We start from the raw sequence: 22,546 nt of genomic DNA on the forward strand, positions 1-22,546 counted from the left end.
GAATTATTTACTTTGGATTTAGGTAAGCATTTTAAATAGCATTTTTATTACCAAAACACACGGAGGGTAGTTTATTTGTTAGTCCACATCGTTCGTTTAGGTCAGAGTTATTTGATCTTGCTTATGTTTTCTGGCTTACCTTTTGCTGCTTAATATTGAAATCTAGGAATCTTTTATCCAGTTTTTGAATTCTGATTTTAAGTAGATTGGTAACTTATTCCCATTTGTGAAGTTTTACTGTACATTTAATGAAAGGGATACACACACAAAAAGTGCATATTTGACTTGTTTTTCCCTTCTTTTAGAAATCTTTTAATCATTCAGAGTCAATTTTCATAATAACAGTTGGCCTCAGAAAATTCTCCTTTTTTCTCAGTAGTTGAAGGCTGTTTTCAGAGATTTTGTTCATTTTAGGTAGAGTGCTAGACCACTTCAATTTCCCGTTTTCTGATGTTGTCCATCATGCTTCTAAGAGGGTTAGGTTCACTTTTCACGTCTTTCACAGTTTTGTTTTTTACACAGCAGCAACAGTCAAGCACTTCATACAGGAAAGCCAACACCACTAAAGATGCCACTGTAAATATAAATAAAAGCAGAATGACAAAGCAGGCAGTGTTCCAGTTATCATGAAAAGGGTAAATTTTTTGAACTTGAAAACCAAGGTACTGATAAACAGATGTAGTGGTTTCATTCCAGAGGCTGGAGCTCAGGGAGGCCATTCTTAGGGATTCTACTTCTTGTATTGTTCTTTTGAATCTGTAAAAAGGTAAAAAGTGAATATATGTAATCAAATTCTAAAGATTTGTCAATTCAAGTTTTAGTACTAATATTAGTAAATTTTTATAGGTAACATGAGTCATCTTATTTTCTGCCAGAATTAATGCCCAAATTATATTTTTGAATTTTTTCTGTATTTTATGGCCGTGTATTCTATAAACTGTACTATATATTTTTTATGTGTATCATTTGCTAGACAAGTATATATGTTTAAGATTTCTATACAGAAGTTAACTGCTAGTAGAAGTGGAAAAAGAGAAGCTGAATTGGTTTAAAATTTGACTAAAGCAGTGGTCAGTGATCTGTTAACTACAAAAAATTTTAGTGTTTTAAGATGGTGGTCTTCAGACTGCCTCCCGGAAAGCTTTTCTCATTACCTTTGTGGATCCTTCTCACCTTGTTGGCTCAGTGTATTTCTATTTCCAGTCCTTTAAACTTCGAGGACAGGTGACCTGAATCAGGAAATAGTGGCTGAGTGAAAAATGTTAAAGAAAAGCTAAATAACAACAATTTTCAGAATAAGGATAATAAAATTTTAGGTTCAAGTTGCCTATGAAGATACCTTAATCTTAGGATTTCTTTCTGTTATGTATATGATAGTATTAACTGTTTCATGTAGCTGAATGATCTATGGACATGAATATTTTATTTATTTATTTATTTATTTAAAGATTTTATTTATTTGACAGAGAGAGACACAGCGAGAGAGGGAACACAAGCAGGGGGAGTGGGAGTGGGAGAGGGAGAAGCAGACTTTCTGTGGAGCAGGGAGCCTGATGCGGGGCTTGATCCCAGAACACTGGGATCATGACCTGAGCCAAAGGCAGACACTTAACGACTGAGCCACCCAGGCGCCCCTGGACATGAATATTTTAAACAATCAGCATCCCAGGTGTATTGATTATTAAATTATTATTCCATCTCACAAAATTAACCAGTGAATTAAAGTTTTAGTATTCTTGCATTAAGTTTTGCTCTTGTTGACCTGATACTTGTTAGACCTTAAATGGGACCATAAGGATTGAAGAATTTATTACCTTGATGTTTCAGAAGTATCCTTTAAACTTATTTTAAGAAATTATAGAATGCTTTTATACTAAGAAAATTTTGGAAATAAGAAAAAATTCCATTTCATTAATTCAATGACTGTTGTCAGTTTGCTTTATTTTATTCAAGAAATGACTTAGTTTGCAGGATTTTTCTTTACTACATAGTTTAAGTAGATTTTCATTCATTCTTGTAAACAAATGTTTATTGATTACCTACTGTGTACCAAATAGTTTTCTAAATGCTGGAGATACTTGTGTGTGTATGTTTTAATTAAAGGAAATTTCAAGGTAGTTGAAGAGTATGAGTATAATGAGGGGCACCTGGGTGGCTCAGTCAGTTGGGCATCCGACTCTTGGTTTCAAGTGGGGAGACTGAGCCCCATGTGGAGACCCGCACTGGGAGGGGAGTGTGCTTGAGGTTCTTTCCCTCTCTCTCTCCCTCTGATCCTCTGCCTGCTCGCACACACATACTCTTGCTCTCTCTAGAATAAATCTTTACAAAAAAAAAAAAAAGTGGGGCATCTGGGTGGCATAGTTGGTTAAGCGTCTGACTCTTGGTTTTGGCTCAGGCTGTGATCTCAGGGTTGTGAGATCAAGCCCCGCATTGGGCTCAGTGCTCAGCACGCAGAGTCTGCTTAGGATTCTCTCTCCCTCTCCTTCTGCTCCTCTAGCTCGTGCACTCTCCCCCCCCCCACTTCCAAAGTAAATAAATAAATCTTTACAGTGTATGTTAATTAAATTCAATTTAAATTAAAAATTAAAACCCCAAAAAACATTGAGATGAGAAGGCCTGAATGGAAGCCAAATCAAACCATTACAAATAAATAAAGAAGTAAATCTTTTTTTTTTTTTTTTTAAGATTTTATTTATTTATTTGAGAGAGAGCACAAACTGGAGGAGAGGCAGGGGGAGAGAGACAAGCAGGCTCCCCTTGAGCAGGGAGCCCAATGTGGGGCTCGATCCCAGGACCCTGGGACCATGACCCGAGCCAAAGGTAGATGCCTAACTGACTGAGCCACTCAGGCGCCCCGTAAATAAATAAATCTTTAAAAAAGAAGAGTATGATGAACCCCTGTATGCTCAATATAGCTTCAATTATCAATTCGTCTGTACCCATTTGCTTCCACCCGTAGATTATTTTGAAGCAAATTGTAGACATCATCACTTCATCTAGACATATTCAGCATATATCTCTTAAAAGGTGAGGATTCTGTTTTTAAACATAACCACATTATCATTTTCACACCAAAAAGGATGAAAAAGTGACTCAAAAAACCCAGAGCCATAACAGTATAATTCCTTCAATTTCTTTGTTTTCTTTAGAAATCTAATTTTAAAACTTTGACATTGATAAGTTAATATTTTCTAAGGTTTTTGTTTTCTATGTTTTTATTTTTAAGTAAACTCTATGCCCAACATGGGGCTTAAACTCACAATCCTGAGATCAGGGGTCACATGCTGTACTGACTTAGCCACCCAGGCACTCCAAAGGTTTTTGTTTTCTATCTTAAATCATATTTGCTTGGCAAGTAACTTTACCTCTCTGGATGGACTTGGTTTCTTCTTTTGTGTGTTTTGAAGGTTAAATTGATGATCTGAGGCCAGAAGTAAAGGCTTAAATTCATTTGTTCTTTTTGGATTTAAGAATCCTTCAGTTTCATGGTTTGTGGTGATCCTTCATCTTGAAACGAGGGACAACAGACTAATGGACAGTAATTGAATCAATTGCCTTTATTAGTTCTGGTACTTAACAAAAATATATTGTCTGGAACTGGTATGTGAGGAACTTCCCAGTGTATTACAGTATTTTCAAACTGTCTGGGGACCCAGCCTTTTAGAGTTACCCTCTTTTATCCCTTAAGTTTTTCCTTCTTAGCACATTTTTATAGAAAATGGAGCTGCGGGCGCCTGGGTGGCTCAGTCGTTAAGCGTCTGCCTTCAGGGTCCTGGGATCGAGTCCCACATCGGGCTCCCTGCTCAGCGGGAAGCCTGCTTCTCCCTCTCCCACTCCCCCTGCTTGTGTTCCTGCTCTCGCTATCTCTCTCTCTGTGTCAAATAAATAAAGTCTTTAAAAAAAAGAAAAAAAGAAAATGGAGCTGCTACATTGCACACCTCCAGGGAACACCATTCATGTTATATTGTAGGGTGCCATCACAGAGAATATGCTATAAGTGGTGCACCTTGGAATCCAATGTGAATATCCCGATAGACCACTCCTCCAACTTCTGCAGTGTCGCTGCTTCTGATTCTAATCACCGTGCACACATATAGTCAAGTAGCCCATAGAAACTGACTCAAATGGAGAGAACGTTAGTCCTTTTTGACCTAGCCTAGAGTAGTGACAGGTGTGTACACACATACAAATGCCTAAAAAATGTTTAGCTTTGGAACTCCTTTAAAATATTTATTTATTTACTTATTTATTTAAAAGATTTTATTTATTTATTTGAGAGAAAGAGAATGAGAGAGAGCACATGAGAGGGGGGAGGGTCAGAGGGAGACGCAGACTCCCTGCCGAGCAGGGAGCCCGATGCGGGACTCGATCCCGGGACTCCAGGATCATGACCTGAGCCGAAGGCAGTCGCTTAACCAACTGAGCCACCCAGGCGCCCCCTTTAAAATATTTAGTATGACTACAATGTGATATTACTTGGGAGGCGTAGCACACATTGTTAGTTATTTTTACTTCTGTGTGAATGAGTTTCAGGTCCTTTTGAAAAACAGAGCATATAGAAGAGGAGAGGAAGAATAGTTCTTGAGGAAAGAGAGAACAGTACCATTTATTGTATGGGTAAAGAACAGGGGAAGAATCACTGGAGGGTCTATCTAATAATTTTACCTGGGCTAACCTAGGACCTCTCCAGCACTGATGCAAATATTCCTTAGACTTTCTGTTAAGGCCTTTCAGGTTGATTCCTTTGTTTTGTTTTATTAAGTAATCTCTACACCCAATATGGGGCTTGAATTCACAAGCCTGAGATCAAGAATCACATGCTCTTTTGACTGAGCCAGCCAGGTGCCCCAGGTTGATTCCTTTTTAAAATCTGGGAATTTCTTTACACATTATGTCCCTTAAATTAGTTTAATGTAGCGGTGTCTGGGTGGCTCAGTGGGTTGAGCATCCGACTCTTGGGTTTGGCTCAGGTCATGATTCCCGGTTGTGAGATTGAGCCCTGGGTGGAGCTCTGCGCTCAGTGGGAAGTCTGCTTGGGATTCCCTCTCTCTCTCAGATAAATAAATCTTAAAAAAATTAGTTTAATGTACCTTATTAATTAACTTAATGTTAAGATGTCATTTCATTATTGATTTCAGAAATTTTATAGTAATTTTTTATATTATAATAATTTTTATTTTTATTATTTTTAAAAGATTTTTTTTAATTGACAGAACACGAGAGAGGGAACACAAGCAGGGGGAGTGGGAGAGGGAGAAGCAAGCTTCCCACCAAGCAGGGAGCCCTATGCGGGGCTCGATCCCCAGGACCCTGGGATCATGACCTGAGCCGAAGGCAGACGCTTAATTACTGAGCCACCCAGGCGCCCTAAATTTCTATTTCAAAATGAAATTTTATAATTACTGGAAAGTTGGTTTAAGGAACTTATATTCTATTTATTTTTGAGGTACAAGTGAACTGCTTAAAATTTTAACTTTATATTCTATTTCTTAAAGAAGATTTATTTGTGAGAGAGCACGTGCGTGCAAGTGTCAGATATGGGAGGTGGAGAGGGAGAAAGAATCCCAAGCAGACTCCCCACCGACCACGGAGCCAACTTGGGGCTCGATCCCATGACCCAGAGATCACCATCTGAGCTGAAACCAGGAGTTGATGGTCAACCCACTGAGCCACCTAGGTGTCCCAATATTCTATTTATATTTGAGGTACAAGTGAACTGTTTAAAATTTTTTCAAGGAGTGCCTGGGTGGCTTGGCAGGGGGGCCTGCTTCTCCCTCTCCCCTTCCCCCTGCTTGTGTTCCCTCTCTCACTGTCTCTCTGTCAAATAAATAAAATCTTTAAAAATAAAAGAAAAAATTTTTTTCAAGCCCTCTTGTGCACCCCCCCAAGATAGAGGGAGGGAAGGGAAGGGAGAAGGTGGGGCAGGCAGGCAGACACAAACTAAATTCAGTTATTTGAAGTTAACTTGTACCCATCAATGACCTATTCTTCTGATTAAAATTAATATATCCATACAATTGATTATTGTGTGTGAATGAGGTAACTGTGATGATACTGAAGGATTTTTAGGATCTGTTAAGTGAAAAGACCAAGATGCAGGACAGTATGTGTAGGAAGGGGGAAATAATACGCATTTTTATTTGCTTGTATCTGCACAAAAGTTTTGGAAGGAGTTATATAAGAAGTTAATAACAAATGATTACTTGTGTGATTGGTTGGAGAGTAGAGCTGGGATATAGGGATCTGTGAGATTTCTCAAGGTTTATATTGTTACATTTTAGTTTTTGAAGCATTTGAATATAGTACTTATCTAAAACCCAAACTAATATATTTTATTTATTTTTTTTAAAGATTTTATTTATTTATTTGACAGAGAGATAGTGGGAGTAGGAACCAGGGGGAGTGGGAGAGGGAGAAGCAGGCCTCCCGCCGGGCAGGTAGCCCGATGCGGGGCTCGATCCCAGGACCCTGAGATCATGACCTGAGCCAAAGGCAGACGCCCAATGACTGAGCCACCCAGGCGCCCCCCAAACTAATATATTTTAAAAGTATTTCTTGCCTTTGGTTTTATATCTATTGTGTTACATTGTGTTATATATCTATATGTGTTTTATATCTATTTGACACATTTATTGAGTTTTCTGGATTACTTCTAAAAAATTAAAACTAGAGTCAGTAAACACTGTCATTTTGATTAGAAGTGTCTAAGCAGTTTAAGGAAGAGTACACACATGTTGTAAATGATGACAGTTTATGTTGTAAATGATGACAGTTTGCCTCTTATGTATTGATAACTGATGAGCAACTCAAAACATTCAATCTTTAGTTAGCTGCTGGGTATATCTGAAAAAAGTAAAATATGGAGTCATTTTGTACCTTAAATTTAGTGTGGTTTATTCTTTTTACGTACAGCAGAGCTCTAGCAATTTTTTGTGCTAAATTTAGGGTAAAATCTGAAACTTACTTTAATGGAGTAGATATAATTAGACATGCAAAAAGATGGTATTATTAGGATTTTCTCATATTATAAGACTATTTTTGAAATTAAAATATAAATTTACATCAAATACCTGCGATATATAAATGCTTTATGAAAAATAAGACTAAATGGTAAAAATCGTTTGTGTACCTTTTTTTGGATCCCCACCTCTTTAAAATTTCATTACAGAAATGGGGAGTGTTAAAGTAAATACCATATTTTTTTTAAAGTTTATTTTTGGTATATTCTCTTCACCTATTTTTCCTCCCATTTCAGAAGGCCCTAGTGAAATATTTATGGGGATAGGACTTCAAACTGTTCTGGAACCTTGAATTGTCAGATCAGAATAAGATTATGCTTTTGCTCTAATGGTAAAAGCCCTTGAGTTGAATTCTCTAGTGTCTTTAAACATACAACTTTGAAATATGATCAATTAATCATATTGGCCTTTAAACATAGAGCAGCTCACCCAGCCCTGGAACTCTCTGAGATAAGCCATGCGTCTAGTCAGTTTGGTGAAAGAGCAGTAAACCTACATCTGTGTTAACCATAAATATATCACCAGTAAAATGTAGGCTGATTATAGTGCTAATAATGGGGGTAGTAGAGCTTTTTCTGTTTACAGTTTACCTGAAATTTCAGTTACAAGTTAACTGTTTAATCAGACAAGGTTGTTTTTATTTATCTGAGACTTTTTTTTGGCTCCCATACTTTGTACAGCAAGCAGGAATATTTTCTAGGTAATTAACCCCATTGTTCTGAACCTCGAGAGATCTAATATCTTCTTACAGCAACCTTTAGGCTTTGTAAGAGATGCTTTACTCATGCTGGCTGAATGCTGAATAAGAAATAGAAGGAATAAAAATTATGAAAATAGTCTTTTAAAATTTAAATAGATTTATCAGCAAAGAAAAGGGCAGAAGTTGGATCTTTAGGTCAGTATGTGTGGATAATATCCTGGAACTCTGGCATCTACTAAATAATGATATTTACATGCTCCACCATGATAAAATTAGAAATTTGGTCAGTAGTTGATACTAATTTTTAGTAGACATGAATAGTTACTCTGAGCCATGAAAGAAATCTTATTACCTACGTTGAAAGGTACCATACCTTCCTCCCTTAACCAGTTCTTCTTAAAACATATTTTTATTTTAAACTGTAGTTTATCACAAAGACTTGCTCTCTGTTTATTTTGAGGCATCAGTTGAAGAATAATTTCAACATTATATTGAAATATGGTTATGAATATTTTTGTGGCATATAAAAAATGAAAGGGTATTTAAGAAGGTTATCATTTAATAATAGAATGACTTGTGTATTACAGTAATATAGATTTTAAAATTTAACCATAAGGAATTATTTTAATTAAAATCTTAGGAAAGTTTGAAGCTCTACAAATGATCTCTTTGGCTATAATATAATGCAGCCTATTTAATGATATCTTTGTGGTCTTCTAATTTTTATGTAAAAATCACATTCGTTACAATCTCTTGACATTCTCTGCATCTACACTCAAAGTCAAATAAACAGTTTTGAACTATTTTCTCATATTTGTTAAAATATAACAAACTTTCCCATAAGTAGCTGCTTTTTACAAGCCAATATAATTTGCACATATAATTAGAAAGCTTTAGTCCAGGATTCGCTTTTAGTCTAGATTTTTCTTTAAGAAAAATCCTTTGTTAAGGCAGACCAAACTGCTGAAATGAAATAGCTCGGAAAAAATAAATTAGCAAGTAACCACTTAACATTAAATGCTTATGGGTTACTCTAAGGTCTGGATATAGATCAGGTTCATAGAAAATCTCATGAATTTTCCATAAGGCACAGATGGTAAGGGTGCTTATCAAATAGCACAAGGCAGTCTTCACATTTTCATAATAAAATCCTACCAAGCAGTGAAATGAATACATTGCTTTTTTTGGTCTTTTGTAGGAACAAAGCTTTCTGCTTGGTTTTTATGGTAAAATATTTTTATATTACATCATAAGGATATGTATTACTAAATGAAAGAGATCGTATAAACCTACCTCTTGTCTGAAGGCTGCTGTTGAAGCGATGGTATCGTCTGTTTGTAATGCAGTCCAGTGCACATCCAAGATGGAGCTGTGCTTCTATTGGTTAAACCACAATGCAGCTGACAGTTTCCTCTTCGTTCATTTGCATTAAGTCCTGCCACCCTTAAGTGTAAATCATTCATAAACTTGAATAGAGCTGTTTGGGATATCAACTGTCACCTTTTTCTTGTCTTATTTTTTTTGTCCTTAAGCTAAATTTCTGCAAAGGAATTTGAGTTAGTAACAAAGTGATGATTCCTTAGTGTTTAACCATAAAATTTCGGATCCTTCAGTGAGTATTTCACTGCTAGGGCTGAAAGGTAATGTCGAGAGAGGTAGTAACCTAGGAAACAAACAGTCCAGGTTTACCAGCTTGGTATTTCCTCCAGGAAGTGGGCATAAAATCTCATAAATGATATTTTCTTTCCATACTTGTGTTATATATAAATCTTGTCCTCTGGAAGTGATTATTTCCATGTGGTGGTTTGATTTAGGAGAAATTCTAAGGGCAAAGAACGATTTTCTGCTCTGCTAGTTGGGAGAGGGTTAGTTTTGGTAGTTACACCACCGACATTAAAAAGCAGTCTTTGAAATTTAAATGGTAAAAAAGGAATAAAAGGCACAGCATAGGGAATATAGTTAATGATATTCTGGTAGTGTTGCATGGTGAGAGCAGCTGTACTTGTGGTGAGCACAGCATAATCGATCGAGAAGTTGAGTGACTATGTTGTACACCTGAAACAATGTAACATTGTCAACTGTACTAAAAATTTTTTTAAATTTCTTCCAAAATTTATTTCTTTATTTTAGAGAGAGCACAAGTGGGAGGGACAGAGGGAGAGGGAGAGATGATGTCAGGTAGACTCCACATGGAGCCTGAGGCAGAGCTCGATCCCTGATCCTGAGATCATGACCTGAGCTGAAACCAAGAATCAGCACTCAACTGACTGTGCCACTCAGGCACCCCTCAAAAAAATTGTTAAAAAATGGCAAAAGAATCCTCAACTGAATATTTGAAGATAGAGTATTTTTATTTATGGTGTATTATTTAGAGTTGTGTGTGGTCCAAGCATAACAGAATCAAGGTTTTAAATTATGGAGTGGCTATTACAGCAACAGCAGACTGAGTAAATACTTGCTGTGCAGACTTTATTTTATAGTTTACATTATTTTTTTTTTAAGATTTTACTTTATTTATTTATTTATTTTAAAGATTTTATTTATTTATTTGACAGAGAGATAGACAGAAGAGCACAAGCAGAGGGAGTGGCAGAGGGAGAGGGAGAAGCAGGCTCTGCACTGAGCAGGGAACCCGATGCGGGACTCGATCCCAGGACCCTGAGATCATGACCTGAGCCGAAGGCAGACGCTTAACCATCTGAGCCACCCAGGCGCCCCTAAGATTTTATTTATTAAAGGGAGATAGTGCGGGGGGGTGGGGGGGGAAGAATCTGAAACCGACTCCACACTGAGCGCAGAGCCCAGTGCGGGGCTCGATCCCACGACCCCAAGATCATGACTTGAGCCAAAATTAAGAGTCAGACACTCACCTGATTGAGCCATCCAGGTGCCACCACATTATTTTTTAAAATTACAGATAAATTAGCATATTAGTTTCTAGGACTGTAAAGAGGTACATAGAAATACTCTTACTATCTTCATTCATTCAGCTAATATTTACTATTTACTTTGCCTGGCATTGAGCTAAATGTTCAAGACTCCATGATACACAAAACTGCATGTAGTTCATGATTGAGCATTTGTGTAGTGTCTATCCTTAACATAGTGTCGTCTGCTTTTCATAGTGTCCCCAGTTAATGTAGGATAAACTTAATATTTTACTAAAGTTAAACAAGAAAACATATCTGCATTTATGAATTTTTATACTCTGACAAAATAATAGCCAGTTTCAGATGGAAGAGTCTGTATTAAAGACTAGTTAATGATTCTTATACAAGGCAGTATCACAGTGTTTACAAATGAATTTGAATCTGTATTCTTCTGCATAGTGCTCTTACTTTTCTTATGTTTAAAAGGGGACAATGAGGGGCGCCTGGGTGGCTCAGTTGGTTAAGCATCTGCCTTGGGCTCGGGTCATGGTCCCAGGATCCTGGGATCGAGTCCCACATGGGGCTCCCTGCTCAGTGGGGAGTCTGCTTCTCCCTCTCCCTCTGTTCCTCTCCCCCACTTGGGCTCTCTCTCTCTCTGGCAAATAAAAAAAATCTCCTTTAAAAAAAAAAAATAAAAGGGGACAATGATACCTCCTAAATAGGATTTTTTGGAGGGATTAAATGAGAAAATCAAATATTTAGCATGGTACGTGGTAAATAATAAGTATTCAGTAAATGTTACTTTTATTGTTAAAGTGTCCTGAACACCTTGGGAAAATGAACCATGTAGGTAGTATTTCATAATTGAAATAATGAATGTGAAAGCATACCTGTAAGGCATCCATAATATTACTTTTGGAAACATAGTAGGCTATAATGTGCCAATTAAGTTGTTGTCAAAATTAAAGCAGTGATTTTTAAAGGAAAATTACATATCAAATCTCATTTTAGTCTCAAAAAAGCATATTTAGTAAAGTCTTTTCATAAATTGATCTCGAAGTATTATGTTGCCATCTAAAAGCTATTCTTTTGGCTCTCTGACAATTGTTATATTTGACTTGTTCTCATGCATTCTTTTTTTTTTTTTTAAGATTTTATTTATTTATTTATTTGAGACAGAGAGAATGAGAGAGAGCATGAGAGGGAGGAGGGTCAGAGGGAGAAGCAGACTCCCTGCCGAGCAGGGAGCCCGATGCGGGACTCGATCCAGGGACTCCAGGATCATGACCTGAGCCGAAGGCAGTCGCTCAACCAACTGAACCACCCAGGCACCCTAATGCATTCTTTTTTTAAAATTATTATTACCAAGCTGGTGCCAGAGATACGCCCCCCTCCCTTTTTATTTAACCTCTTCCTTTGTGGATCAGCAGCCACAAGGGAACTTAATATAGCTGAGTTGATGGTTTGTTAATAGAATGTATACTTATGACTAATGGAATGCACTTGTGATTCCTGGTAGCATTAGGATTTCTGCCTATAAAATGCAACAAAATGATACAAGTTCTGAAACAAATTGTCTTCTATACAGTTTGCTCCTTGTTTCATACTATCATCCTTTTTTAAGCATCCATGTTTATGCAGTTTCAGTGGCTATGAATTTTTTCCTTTTTTTAAATAATTTTTTCCCTAATTAATCTCTAAAGTTTAGTTATGGTATCATTTCTTTTAATTCCCATTAGTTTCCATTTGTTTTAAGTTGAGAGGCCAGAAATTGATGTAATAGGTGATAAATGGAACTTTTTATCCCTTTGAAGTAATTGACTCATTTCTCATGGTTTTGAGTCTGTTAGAAAAGCTCTATGGATCAGTTTGAGATTTGTATTGTCCTCTTGTTTAAAAAGCCATGCTTCTAATCTTGGGGATAAATCTAATCATAATTGAAGGAACAGTGAGACAAAGGTACTTACAGAAGAAATGTATTTCACTTTTTTTTTTTTTTTTAAAAAGTGCGCTCCAACCTACTCACAACCCTGAGATCGAGTTGGATGCTTCACCAACTGAGACACCCAGGTGCCCCCAGAAAAAATGTATTTTATTTTATTTTATTTTTTTTTTAAAGATTTTATTTATTTGTTTGACAGAGACACAGCGAGAGAGGGAACACAAGCAGGGGGAGTGGGAGAGAGAGAAGCAGACTTCCCGTGGCGCAGGGAGCCCGATGTGGGGCTCGATCCCAGGACTCTGGGATCATGACCTGAGCCGAAGGCAGACGCTTAACGACGGAGCCACCCAGGCGCCCCAGAAGAAATGTATTTTAATGCTTTTGAATTTATTAATACTTTGTTCCTATCCTTGGTGGGAAAGTTGATAAGTTTATTATATACTCAAAGATTTGAATTTTCACCAAAGTTTTACATGGTAGAATTCACTAGATGGAAAAATGCAAATCAAATATTTTACTAGAGTTAAAATTCATCTTAGTTGCTTAAAAGTCGTAATCAAATCTATATGACAATGTTATAGTTGTTTTTTGAACCTCATTTTCAGATCATAGCAATGGATCATTTAACTTGAAAGCTCTATCAGGAAGCTCTGGATACAAGTTTGGTGTTCTTGCCAAGATTGTGAATTACATGAAGGTAAGTACTTTTCTCAAATAACACACATTCTATGTAAGTTTTTGGCAGAGGAAGAGGATTGGGGTTTCAGAAGTAAATTTGTATATATATGTCAAAATTTATCAAATTGTATGTTTCATTATGTGCAATCTGTTGTATCCCTATTACATCTCAATAAAACTAAAAATAATGCTTCAAGCCTTTTACGTTATATCGAATTAGCACTGCAGTGAGTCACCTAAGTATATTTAATTTACATTTATTCGAGTATACAATTTCAGCCCACCATTTCACTTAAAATTATGCCCAGGCAATAGGTATATTCACTTCTTAATTACTCAGGACTTGCTGGCAAAACCAGTAGAAGGAAGTGAATGATTTGCAGGTTGTTACTTCCACTGATGTGAAAAGTAAAAACTACATAGTTGAGACATATGGTGGTGATGGTTTTTCTGCATCTTTGGAGGAAAAACTAGAGAATTACTGAGGGTCTTAGGAAAATATTGACTCACAAAAGACTTAGAATTTAAGATTTGATGGAAGATTTACTGTTTTTTGAAGTAAGTTTTGAAGTTTTGATTATGGCATTTTGGCTTTACCAAAGACTCTGAATCTTATTAAAGTGAAATTTCATTTATTGCTAAATGGCTAAATGATTTCAGATTTGCCCCCTTCCTCTGCCAAACTCATTCCTGTTTAGTTACTAGTTGTATCTCTTGAAAAAAGAGTGCTGTATTTGTTATTTCAAATTTCAGCTATGGATTGCTTAAAATGTAAATCAAGTTTTTATGTTAGGGCTTTTGTAATTTAAGAGACTTAATGTCTGGCTGTGTCTGAAATCTGTAGTTTGTATTTGATTTGTAGTAGAAATCTGTTAGTTTGTAATTTCCCATTATCAAATAATACACTTTGACACATGTTTCCTATTCATTCATTCCATCCACTCATTCCCCCATGTGGTAAACGATTATTAAAACCTACTGTATGCTATTTATAGCACTATTGGTGGGACTACTCAGAAAAAAAGTATGCCCTCATGGCTGTTAGTCTGTTGAGAGAGACTGACATTCAAATGTCATGTTTTTGCTACTCTGCTGGTACAGTTTTCACTAATCTAGATGATCTTTACTTTTACAACTTTCTTTAGGACTGTGATCTTCAAGTTTTGTGCTCAGTTATTTCCTGAAACAATTTTGAGAAATTGTGTATCTCTTTGCACATACTTAAATTGACAATTAGTTTTTCAGCAAAAGTTTAAATAGGATGGAATTTCTGACATATCGTAACATTTCAACAAAATACCTCTTTTACATTTATCTAAGGGGATCTAAATCCCATTATTAATTAAAAATATAAAAACTGCTCCTGGGTGGCGCAGTTGGTTGGACAACCAACTCTTGGTTTTGGCTCAGGTCGTGATCTCAGGGGCGTGAGATTGAGGCCCACATTGGGCTTTGTGTTCAGCTCGGAGTCTGCTCAAGACTCTCTCCCTGGGTTACCTGGGTGGCTCATTTGGTTCAAATGCGTTTGGCTCAGGTTATGATCCCAGGGTCCTGGGATCGAGCCCCATGTCAGGCTCCCTGCTCAGCGGGGAGTCTGCCTCTCCCTCTCCCTCTGCCGCTCCCCCGCTTGTGCTCTCTCTCAAATAAATAAATAATCTTAAAAAAAAAAAAAAGTCTCGGGGCGCCTGGGTGGCTCAGTCGTTAAGCGTCTGCCTTCGGCTTAGGTCATGATCCCAGGGTCCTGGGATAGAGTCCCACATCGGGCTCCCTGCTCCGCGGGAAGCCTGCTTCTCCCTCTCCCACTCCCCCTGCTTGTGTTCCCTCTCTTGCTGTCTCTCTCTCTGTCAAATAAATCAATAAAATCTTTAAAAAAAAAAAAAAGTCTCTCCCTCTCCCCCTCCCCCTCCCCCCACATGTGTGCATTCACTCTCTAGAACAAATAAATATTTTATTTTTATTTTTTAAAGATTTTATTTATTTATTCGACAGAGAGAGAGACAGCGAGAGCAGGAACACAAGCAGGGGGAGAGGGAGAAGCAGGCTCCCCACTGAGCAGGGAGCCTGATGCGGGGCTCGATCCCAGGACCCTGGGATCATGACCTGAGCCGAAGGCAGACGCTTAACAACTGAGCCACCCAGGCGCCCCTAAATAAATCTTTAAAAAAATCATAAAAACAAACATATGGTTGGCAATTTTATTTTCCTTTTGAACTTACAAGTCTGTTCTGGTAGTCCCACTGCATTTTAGCTTAATGTTATGTAATTTTGTGCTTGAAAATATATATGTTTTTAAAGATTTTATTTATTTGAGAGAGAGAGCATAAGGGGGTGGGAGGGGCAGAGGGAGATCAGGACCCCGAGATCATGACCTAAGCGGAACGCAGCCACTTAACTGAGCCACCCAGGCACCCCTATGCTTGAAAATGTTTTAATCATCATCAAACTTTTTTGCCACAATAATATATATGTTAGAAATGTTTTTCTCGTGACCATAAGGTTCTAAGTACTATCACAATTATTATTTTATTTTTAAAGATTTTTATTTATTTATTTGACAGAGAGAGACATGGTGAGAGAGGGAACACAAGCAGGGGGAGTGGGAGAGGGAGAAGCAGGCTTCCGGCGGAGTAGGGAGCCCGACACGGGGCTCGATCCCAGGACCCTGAGATCATGACCTGAGCTGAAGGCAGAAGCTTAACGACTGAGCCACCCAGGCGCCCCTATCACAATTATTATTTATTATTATTAGCACACAGTTCATTAGAATAACTCATGTATATTAAAATTTGGATAAAATTCAGTTTATATATAATAATTACTCAAGAGAGGTCCATTTTTATTCATTTTTTAAAAAAGGTTTATTTATTTTAGAGAAAGAATGCACGAGCAGGGGGAGGGGCAGAGGTAGAGAATCCTGAAGCAGACTCCCTACTGAGCACAGAGCCCCACATGGGGCTGATCCCACAACCCATGAGATAATGACCTGAGCTGCAACCAGGAGTTGAACACTTAACTGACTGCACCACTGAGGCGCCCCTCTATGATTTTTTTTTTAAAGATTTATTTATTTATTTTAGAGAGAAGAGTGCGTGAGCAGGGGGGAGGGGCAGACAGAGAGGGAGAGAGAATCTCAAACCAACTCCCGCTGAGTGCAGAGGCTGACGTGGGGCTTGATCTCAACCGGAACTGCAGTCAAGAGTTGGAAGCTTAACTGACTGAGCCACCCAGGCACCTTTCTATGATTTCTTTGTGTCATTTTCCTGTTAGGCTTTTGGGCCATTTTCCTGTTAGGCTTTGGGGGCTGTTAAAATATTAGGAAGATTAGCTCCTTGTGATATGAGGTGAAAATATTTTTTCTCAGTTTATCATTTGATTTTATAGAGCTATGAGTTTGAACCTGGTTCTGATTTTATAGTCCATTCTCTTCATCACTATAATTGTATTGCCTCAAATAATACATGTTCTACATTCCTGAAAGATTCACTTGTATCTATTATTTAATGCATCTAGCATTTTAAAACTGTCTCTTAGTAACAATTTCTTCCCTCAATAGACACGGCATCAGCGGGGAGATACACATCCTCTCACTTTAGAAGAAATTTTGGATGAAACACAACATTTAGATATAGGACTCAAGCAGAAACAATGGCTAATGACTGAGGTAAGAATAGCCTTAAAATGGAGTTAAAAAAAATTAGTTGGTTACCATGAAATATTTGCTATAACTAAGGTTTTTAATATACTGAAATCTGTTATTTTTACTTTTTCTTAAAGTAACTGGTATAGGGTCTTTGCTTTTGTTTTTAACATATATGTTTTTTGAGGTGGTTTGATTTGTTGGTTTTCTTAACTTATGTATCTATTTAAAATGTTAAAGACTTTTAGCATAAAAATTATAAAGAAATCAGTCATTGTACCAGTTCCATTTAAGTTTTTACAGAATAACTGATACTTTTTTAATTGCTAAATTTAGAATTGTATTGTTTTTACATATGTTTTAGAACATTTAAACCATGAGGTAGTGTAGGGATAGTGAGATATTTGTTATGCTCATACTACTATTATGACTTGATGGTGATGTTACTGCCTCTGACAGATTACTTGGAAAACGAATCCTTACATTGTGTATGTATGCACATCATTGTAGGAAAAGAAACCCCACAATAATCACTGACCCTGCTAATTTGGAAATGAACAGCATTTTTTAAAATTCACACATTTCCATCTTTTCTATTTAAGTATGAAATGACAATTAAGAATACTTTCTGGGACCAGTGTTGTAGTCTAAAGTCAAATGAAAAATTCCTAAAATGTAATTCAATAATGTATTTTACTGAGCAAAATATTGTTCTTGATTTTTGTAATATAAAATCAACAATTAGTAACATTATAGCTCATCGTATTAGTGATATACAAATAGTTATAATCCACATTTAAATTCTGTTGCTTTACCTAATCTTCAAATTTCATAGACTACCAACATTAATTAAAAATTATTTTTATTACTATTCTGTTCTCCCTCCTTTCTTCTATGTTTCTTCTCTTTCTCCTTTCCAGGGTCAGGCTGGCAGCTGCAGAAGAAAATAAATAGGGTAGCTCTTCCTTGAAGAGCTTTCCTTCTGGTAGTAGCTGTACAGCAGAACTGACTAGGAATATAATTATATTCAGTAATTCCTGCATTCCTACTCAGTTTCATTCTCAAGCTGCCACTATAGGTAAATTTCTTATATGCAGTAGTCTGGTGCTTTTCAGTTCCTTCCACACTTGTAGGTGCCATTTGATACCAGGTGGGGCAGACTGTTGGTATATCATCCCAGGGTTATGTTTCACACATAATGCCAATATATGATAAACTATACTTTGAGGGTGGGATAGGCGATACCTAGTTCACTTTGTCTATTAATGTTAATTGGCATTTATTCTTTTTTATCTTTTATTTTCAAAAGAATATGGGTACAGTTTCTTCAGATCAGTTGTGATAAAATGGTTTTTCTCATCTAAGGAATTAATGTAATAATAAAAAGTTTCTTTTCTAAAAAGTGAGCAACATGCTGATCTCTACCTATTTTTTTTTTTTATCCTGGATGTCCAGTATTTTAGATTTGCTAGTTGATATTCACAAGATACTTTTAATTTACAATTGTATTGGGTATCGATATTTTTAAAATAATTAGTATAATTTAAGAATGGGTACATGGGGTTTCCTTTTGTTAATATATCACATTGTGTCACTGTTACAGGCATTAGTCAATAATCCCAAAATTGAAGTAATAGATGGGAAGTATGCCTTCAAGCCCAAATACAACTTGAAAGATAAGAAAGCCCTACTTAGGCTGTTAGATAAGCATGACCAGCGAGGCTTAGGAGGAATTCTTTTAGAAGACATAGAGGAAGGACTCCCCAATTCCCAGAAAGCTGTCAAGGTAACCTCACTTTTCTTTCTATGCCTCAGTATAATTTGAATTAATAATGTCTTGTTTTAAGAAAACAGCAAGTGTTTTTAAATTTTTATTTTTAAAGTTTACATTATATATACTTGGGGTTGTGGTGAGCCAGTTGAAGATTTGAAGTTTGGGTCCTGTGCTACAGAGCAGGACAGAGCGCAGCCATTTTTATGTAACTTTGACAGCTCCCTTTTGTGGTGGTTTTGGGTATGAGTGCGTCTTCAGAATATTTCTGGAAAGGTTTTCTCAAAGACACTTCAGTCTTTTTCTCAGAAGTTACGTTTGTATACAAGAGCTGTTTCAACAGTGCTCGTAGACACTGCTAACCTAAGGAACCAGAGGTATTAAACACGAAAGCATTGACTAATAACCTGGCTGTTTTAATTCCTAAAAAGCTGTCAGTGAAAGCCATACAGATAACATTTCCAGTTTAAAGTTGGAACTCAGTTGGAAAGGCTGCTAGTCTCTGTTCTTCACAGTTGCTAATGATTGATGCTAATTGTTGATGGTTCATTTGTCTTGCTACCTCTGGAGTAAAACTTGCTCCTTTCTCTCCTGTACTTCTTGGTAATTAAGTGACACGTGTTATCCTATAAGTCATTGAGGCTCTGTTTATTTTTTTCAGTTTTGTTTTGTCTTGTTTTGATCTATTGTCAAGTTCATGGACTTTTCTTCTTTACTTCTAATTTGTTATAAATTCCCATTGGTGAATTTTTTATTTTAGAGCTAGTATTTTTCAGTTCTAGGCTTTTCATTCTTTTTTTATATTTTCTGTTTCTTTGCTGAGATTTTTTTTTTTCATTCATTATAAGCCTGTTTTCCAGTACACTCTAGAGTATAATTTCTTGCAACTGCTTTAAAATCCTCTTTTTCTAATTTAACAGTTGGGTCATCTTGGGGCTGGTCTGCACTTCGTTTCTTGATTATGGGTCATGTTTTCCTGTTTCTTTGTATGTCTAATAAATTTCTGTTGAGTCTTAAATTTTGTGAATTATATGTGTAATAAAGACTCAAGATTCTATTATATTCCTCCAGAGTGTTTTTGTTGGTTTTTGTGTATAAATGGGCAGTTACCTTGGCTAGACTCAAACTCTAAACTTTGTCTTCTTTGCAGCGGGTGGCATATAATACATCTTTTTTATTCTTTGAACTCTTTTGAAAATATCCAGAGTTTATAGTAAGTTTTCTGTAAAAACAAACAAACAAAACAAAACAAAACAAAAAAAAACTTACCTTAGAAGGGACTTGGCTATTACCCGAAGCAGAACCTTTTTCAGATTTGAAATAGGATTTATTTTTAAGGTGTGTATTGAATGAGTTACTCCTCAGGGTTGTTTTTTTAGTTAAAAATTTTTTTAAAAATTGTAGTAAAAACTATCACATAAGGTAAAAGTTTGACATATTAAGCATGTCTAAGTACAGTTCATTAGTGTTAAGTATATTCACATTGTTGTGCAAGAGATAATCCGGAACTTTCACATTTTATAAATCCACTAAACAGCTTTCCTTATCCCACTTCTCCAGTCCCTAGCAAGCAACATTCTACTTCCTGTGATTTTGACTACTCTAAGTAACTCAAATAAGTAGAATTATATACATTCTTGTCTTGTGATTGGCCTATTTCACTTAGCACAGTATCCTCAAGGTTCCTCCATGTTGCAGCATTTATCAGCATTTCCTTCTTTTTTAAGGCTGATAATACTACATTGACCAGTTTGTTTATCTGTTTGGTTTCTCCCATTTTTTAGCTGTTGGGAATAATGCTGCTATTAACATATTTTTTTAAAAATCTCTCTTCAAGACACTGCTTTCAATTCTTCTTTTTTTTAATTTTTAAAAAGATTATTTTATTTTATTTAGAGAGAGAGTGCACACAAGTAGGGGAAGGGAGAGGAATAAGTAGAGTCCATGCTGAGTGTGGAGCCTGATGCAGGGCCAGATCTCATGACCCTGAGATCTTGACTGCAGTTGAAATCAAGAGTCAGATGCTTAACTGACTGAGCCACGCAGGTGCCTCTCTGTTTTCCATTCTTTAGGGTATGTAACCAGAAGTAGATTTGCTGGATAATATGGTAATTCTGTTTTTAATATTTTGAGGAACCACCATACTGTTTTCCATAGCAGCTTTACCATATATATACATATATATATATATATATATACACATATATATGTGTGTGTGTATATATATATATGTCTTTTTTTTTTTTAAGATTTTATTTATTTGACAGAGACACAGTGAGAGAGAAGGAACACAAGCAGGGAGAGTGGGAGAGGGAGAGGCAGGCCTCCTGCGGAGCAGGGAGCCCAATGGCGGGGCTCGATCGCAGGACCCTGGGATCATGACCTGAGCCAAAGGCAGATGCTTTACGACTGAGCCACCCAGGCGCCCCCCCCCCCTTTTTTTTTAAGATTTTATTTATTTGACACAGAGAGAGACACAGCGAGAGAGGGAACACAAGCAGGGGGAGTGGGAGATGGAGAAGCGGGCTTCCCGCGGAGCAGGGAGCCCAACACAGGACTCGGTCCAAGGACCCCGGGATCATGATCTGAGCCGAAGGCAGACACTTAACGACTGAGCCACCCGGGCGCCCCTCCCATTTTATATTCTTGGCAGTAGTGCACAGGTGTTCAGATTTCTTCATGTCCTTTTGCCAACACTTATTTTCTGGGTTTTTGTTGCCGTTTTTTTTAATAGTAGCCATTCTAATGGATATGAGGTTTTATCTCATTGTAGTTTTGATTTAATAATTAGTGATACTGAGGCTATTTTTTTCATGTGCTTATTGCCTATTTGTATATATTCTTTGGAGAAATGTCTGTCAAATCTTTTGCCTATTTTTGAATTGAGTTGTTTTGCTTGTCCTTGAGTCATAGGAGTTCTCTATGTATTATGGATATTAATCACTTATTAGATACTTGATTTGCAAGTATTTTCTCCCATTCTGTGAGCTGCCTTTCTACTCCATTGATACTGTCTTTTCATGTACAAAATGCTAATACTTTTGTGTAGTCATATTTGTCTTTTATTTTGTTGCCTTTGGTGGCATTTCCAGGAAATGACTGCTAAATCCAAGATTAGAAGCTTTTTGCCCTAAGTTTTCTTCTAAGAGTTTTGTAGTTTTAGAGCTTACATTTAGGTCTCTAATCCATTTCAAGTTAATTTTCACATATGGTGTTTGGTAAGGATCAAGTTTCATTCTTTTGCATGTGGATATCCACTTTCCTAGCACTTTTTGTTGAAAAGATTGTCGTTTCTCCATTGACTGTCCTGGCATCCTTGTCAAAAGTCGTTTGACCATACGTGTGGGGGATGATTTATTTCTGGGCTCTCTCTTTCACAGTCTTTATGCCAGTATTACACTTTCAATTACTGTGGATTTGTAGGAAGTTTTGAAATTAAGAAGTAAATCCTCCAGCTTTGTTCTTCCTTTTCAAGATTGTTTTGGTTATTTGGAGTCCCTTGAGATTCCATATGAATTTTAAGATGGGTTTTTCTCTTTCTGCAAAAAACATCATTGGGATTTTGATAGGGATTGCACTGAATCTGTAGATCACTTTGGATAGTTATCTACATATTAATCTGTAAACCTGGGATGTGTTTACATTTATGTTGTCTGGTTTCTTTCAGCAGTATTTTAATTTATTTTTAAAGATTTTATTTACTTGAGGGCGCCTGGGTGGCTCAGTTGGTTAAGCGACTGCCTTCGGCTCAGGTCATGATCCCGGAGTCCTGGGATCGAGTCCCGCATCGGGCTCCCGGCTCATCAGGGAGCCTGCTTCTCCCTCTGACCCTATCCCCTCTCATGCTGTTTCTCTCTCTCTCTCTCTCTCTCTCTCTCTCTCGCAAAAAAAAAAAATAATAATAATAAAGATTTTATTTACTTGAGAAA

General features: G+C 36.8%; 2 protein-coding genes across 5 annotated transcripts in view; one reads left to right on the forward strand and one right to left on the reverse strand.

Moving 5' to 3' along the window:
- The window catches only part of GTF2E2 (general transcription factor IIE subunit 2), a 65,834-nt gene that overhangs the window by 15,319 nt on the left and 27,969 nt on the right, over positions 1-22,546 (forward strand). For both annotated transcript variants that reach the window (XM_064585593.1, XM_045879786.3), the window contains 3 exons: positions 13,137-13,228; positions 16,763-16,870; positions 18,450-18,632. In XM_064585593.1, the coding sequence (XP_064441663.1) occupies positions 13,137-13,228; positions 16,763-16,870; positions 18,450-18,632 (383 nt within the window). The remainder of the gene's footprint in view (positions 1-13,136; positions 13,229-16,762; positions 16,871-18,449; positions 18,633-22,546) is intronic.
- The window catches only part of SMIM18 (small integral membrane protein 18), a 37,493-nt gene continuing 15,257 nt past the window's right edge, over positions 311-22,546 (reverse strand). The window contains exons 2-4 of one of the 3 annotated variants that reach the window (XM_064585594.1): positions 9,013-9,162; positions 1,174-1,229; positions 311-756 (exon numbers count right to left, since the gene is read on the reverse strand). In XM_064585594.1, coding sequence (XP_064441664.1) covers positions 423-719 — 297 coding nt within the window. In that variant the 5' untranslated portion in view covers positions 720-756; positions 1,174-1,229; positions 9,013-9,162 and the 3' untranslated portion in view covers positions 311-422. Of the gene's footprint in view, positions 757-1,173; positions 1,351-9,012; positions 9,260-22,546 lie in introns of those variants that run through there. The other 2 variants (XM_045879788.3, XR_010409703.1) reach the window with 2 other exon arrangements.

The sequence above is a fragment of the Mirounga angustirostris genome, unplaced genomic scaffold, assembly GCF_029215605.1.
Source record: "Mirounga angustirostris isolate CCGP_5_RB_7025 unplaced genomic scaffold, mMirAng1.0.hap1 SCAF_2, whole genome shotgun sequence".
Taxonomy (NCBI): Eukaryota; Metazoa; Chordata; class Mammalia; order Carnivora; family Phocidae; genus Mirounga; species Mirounga angustirostris.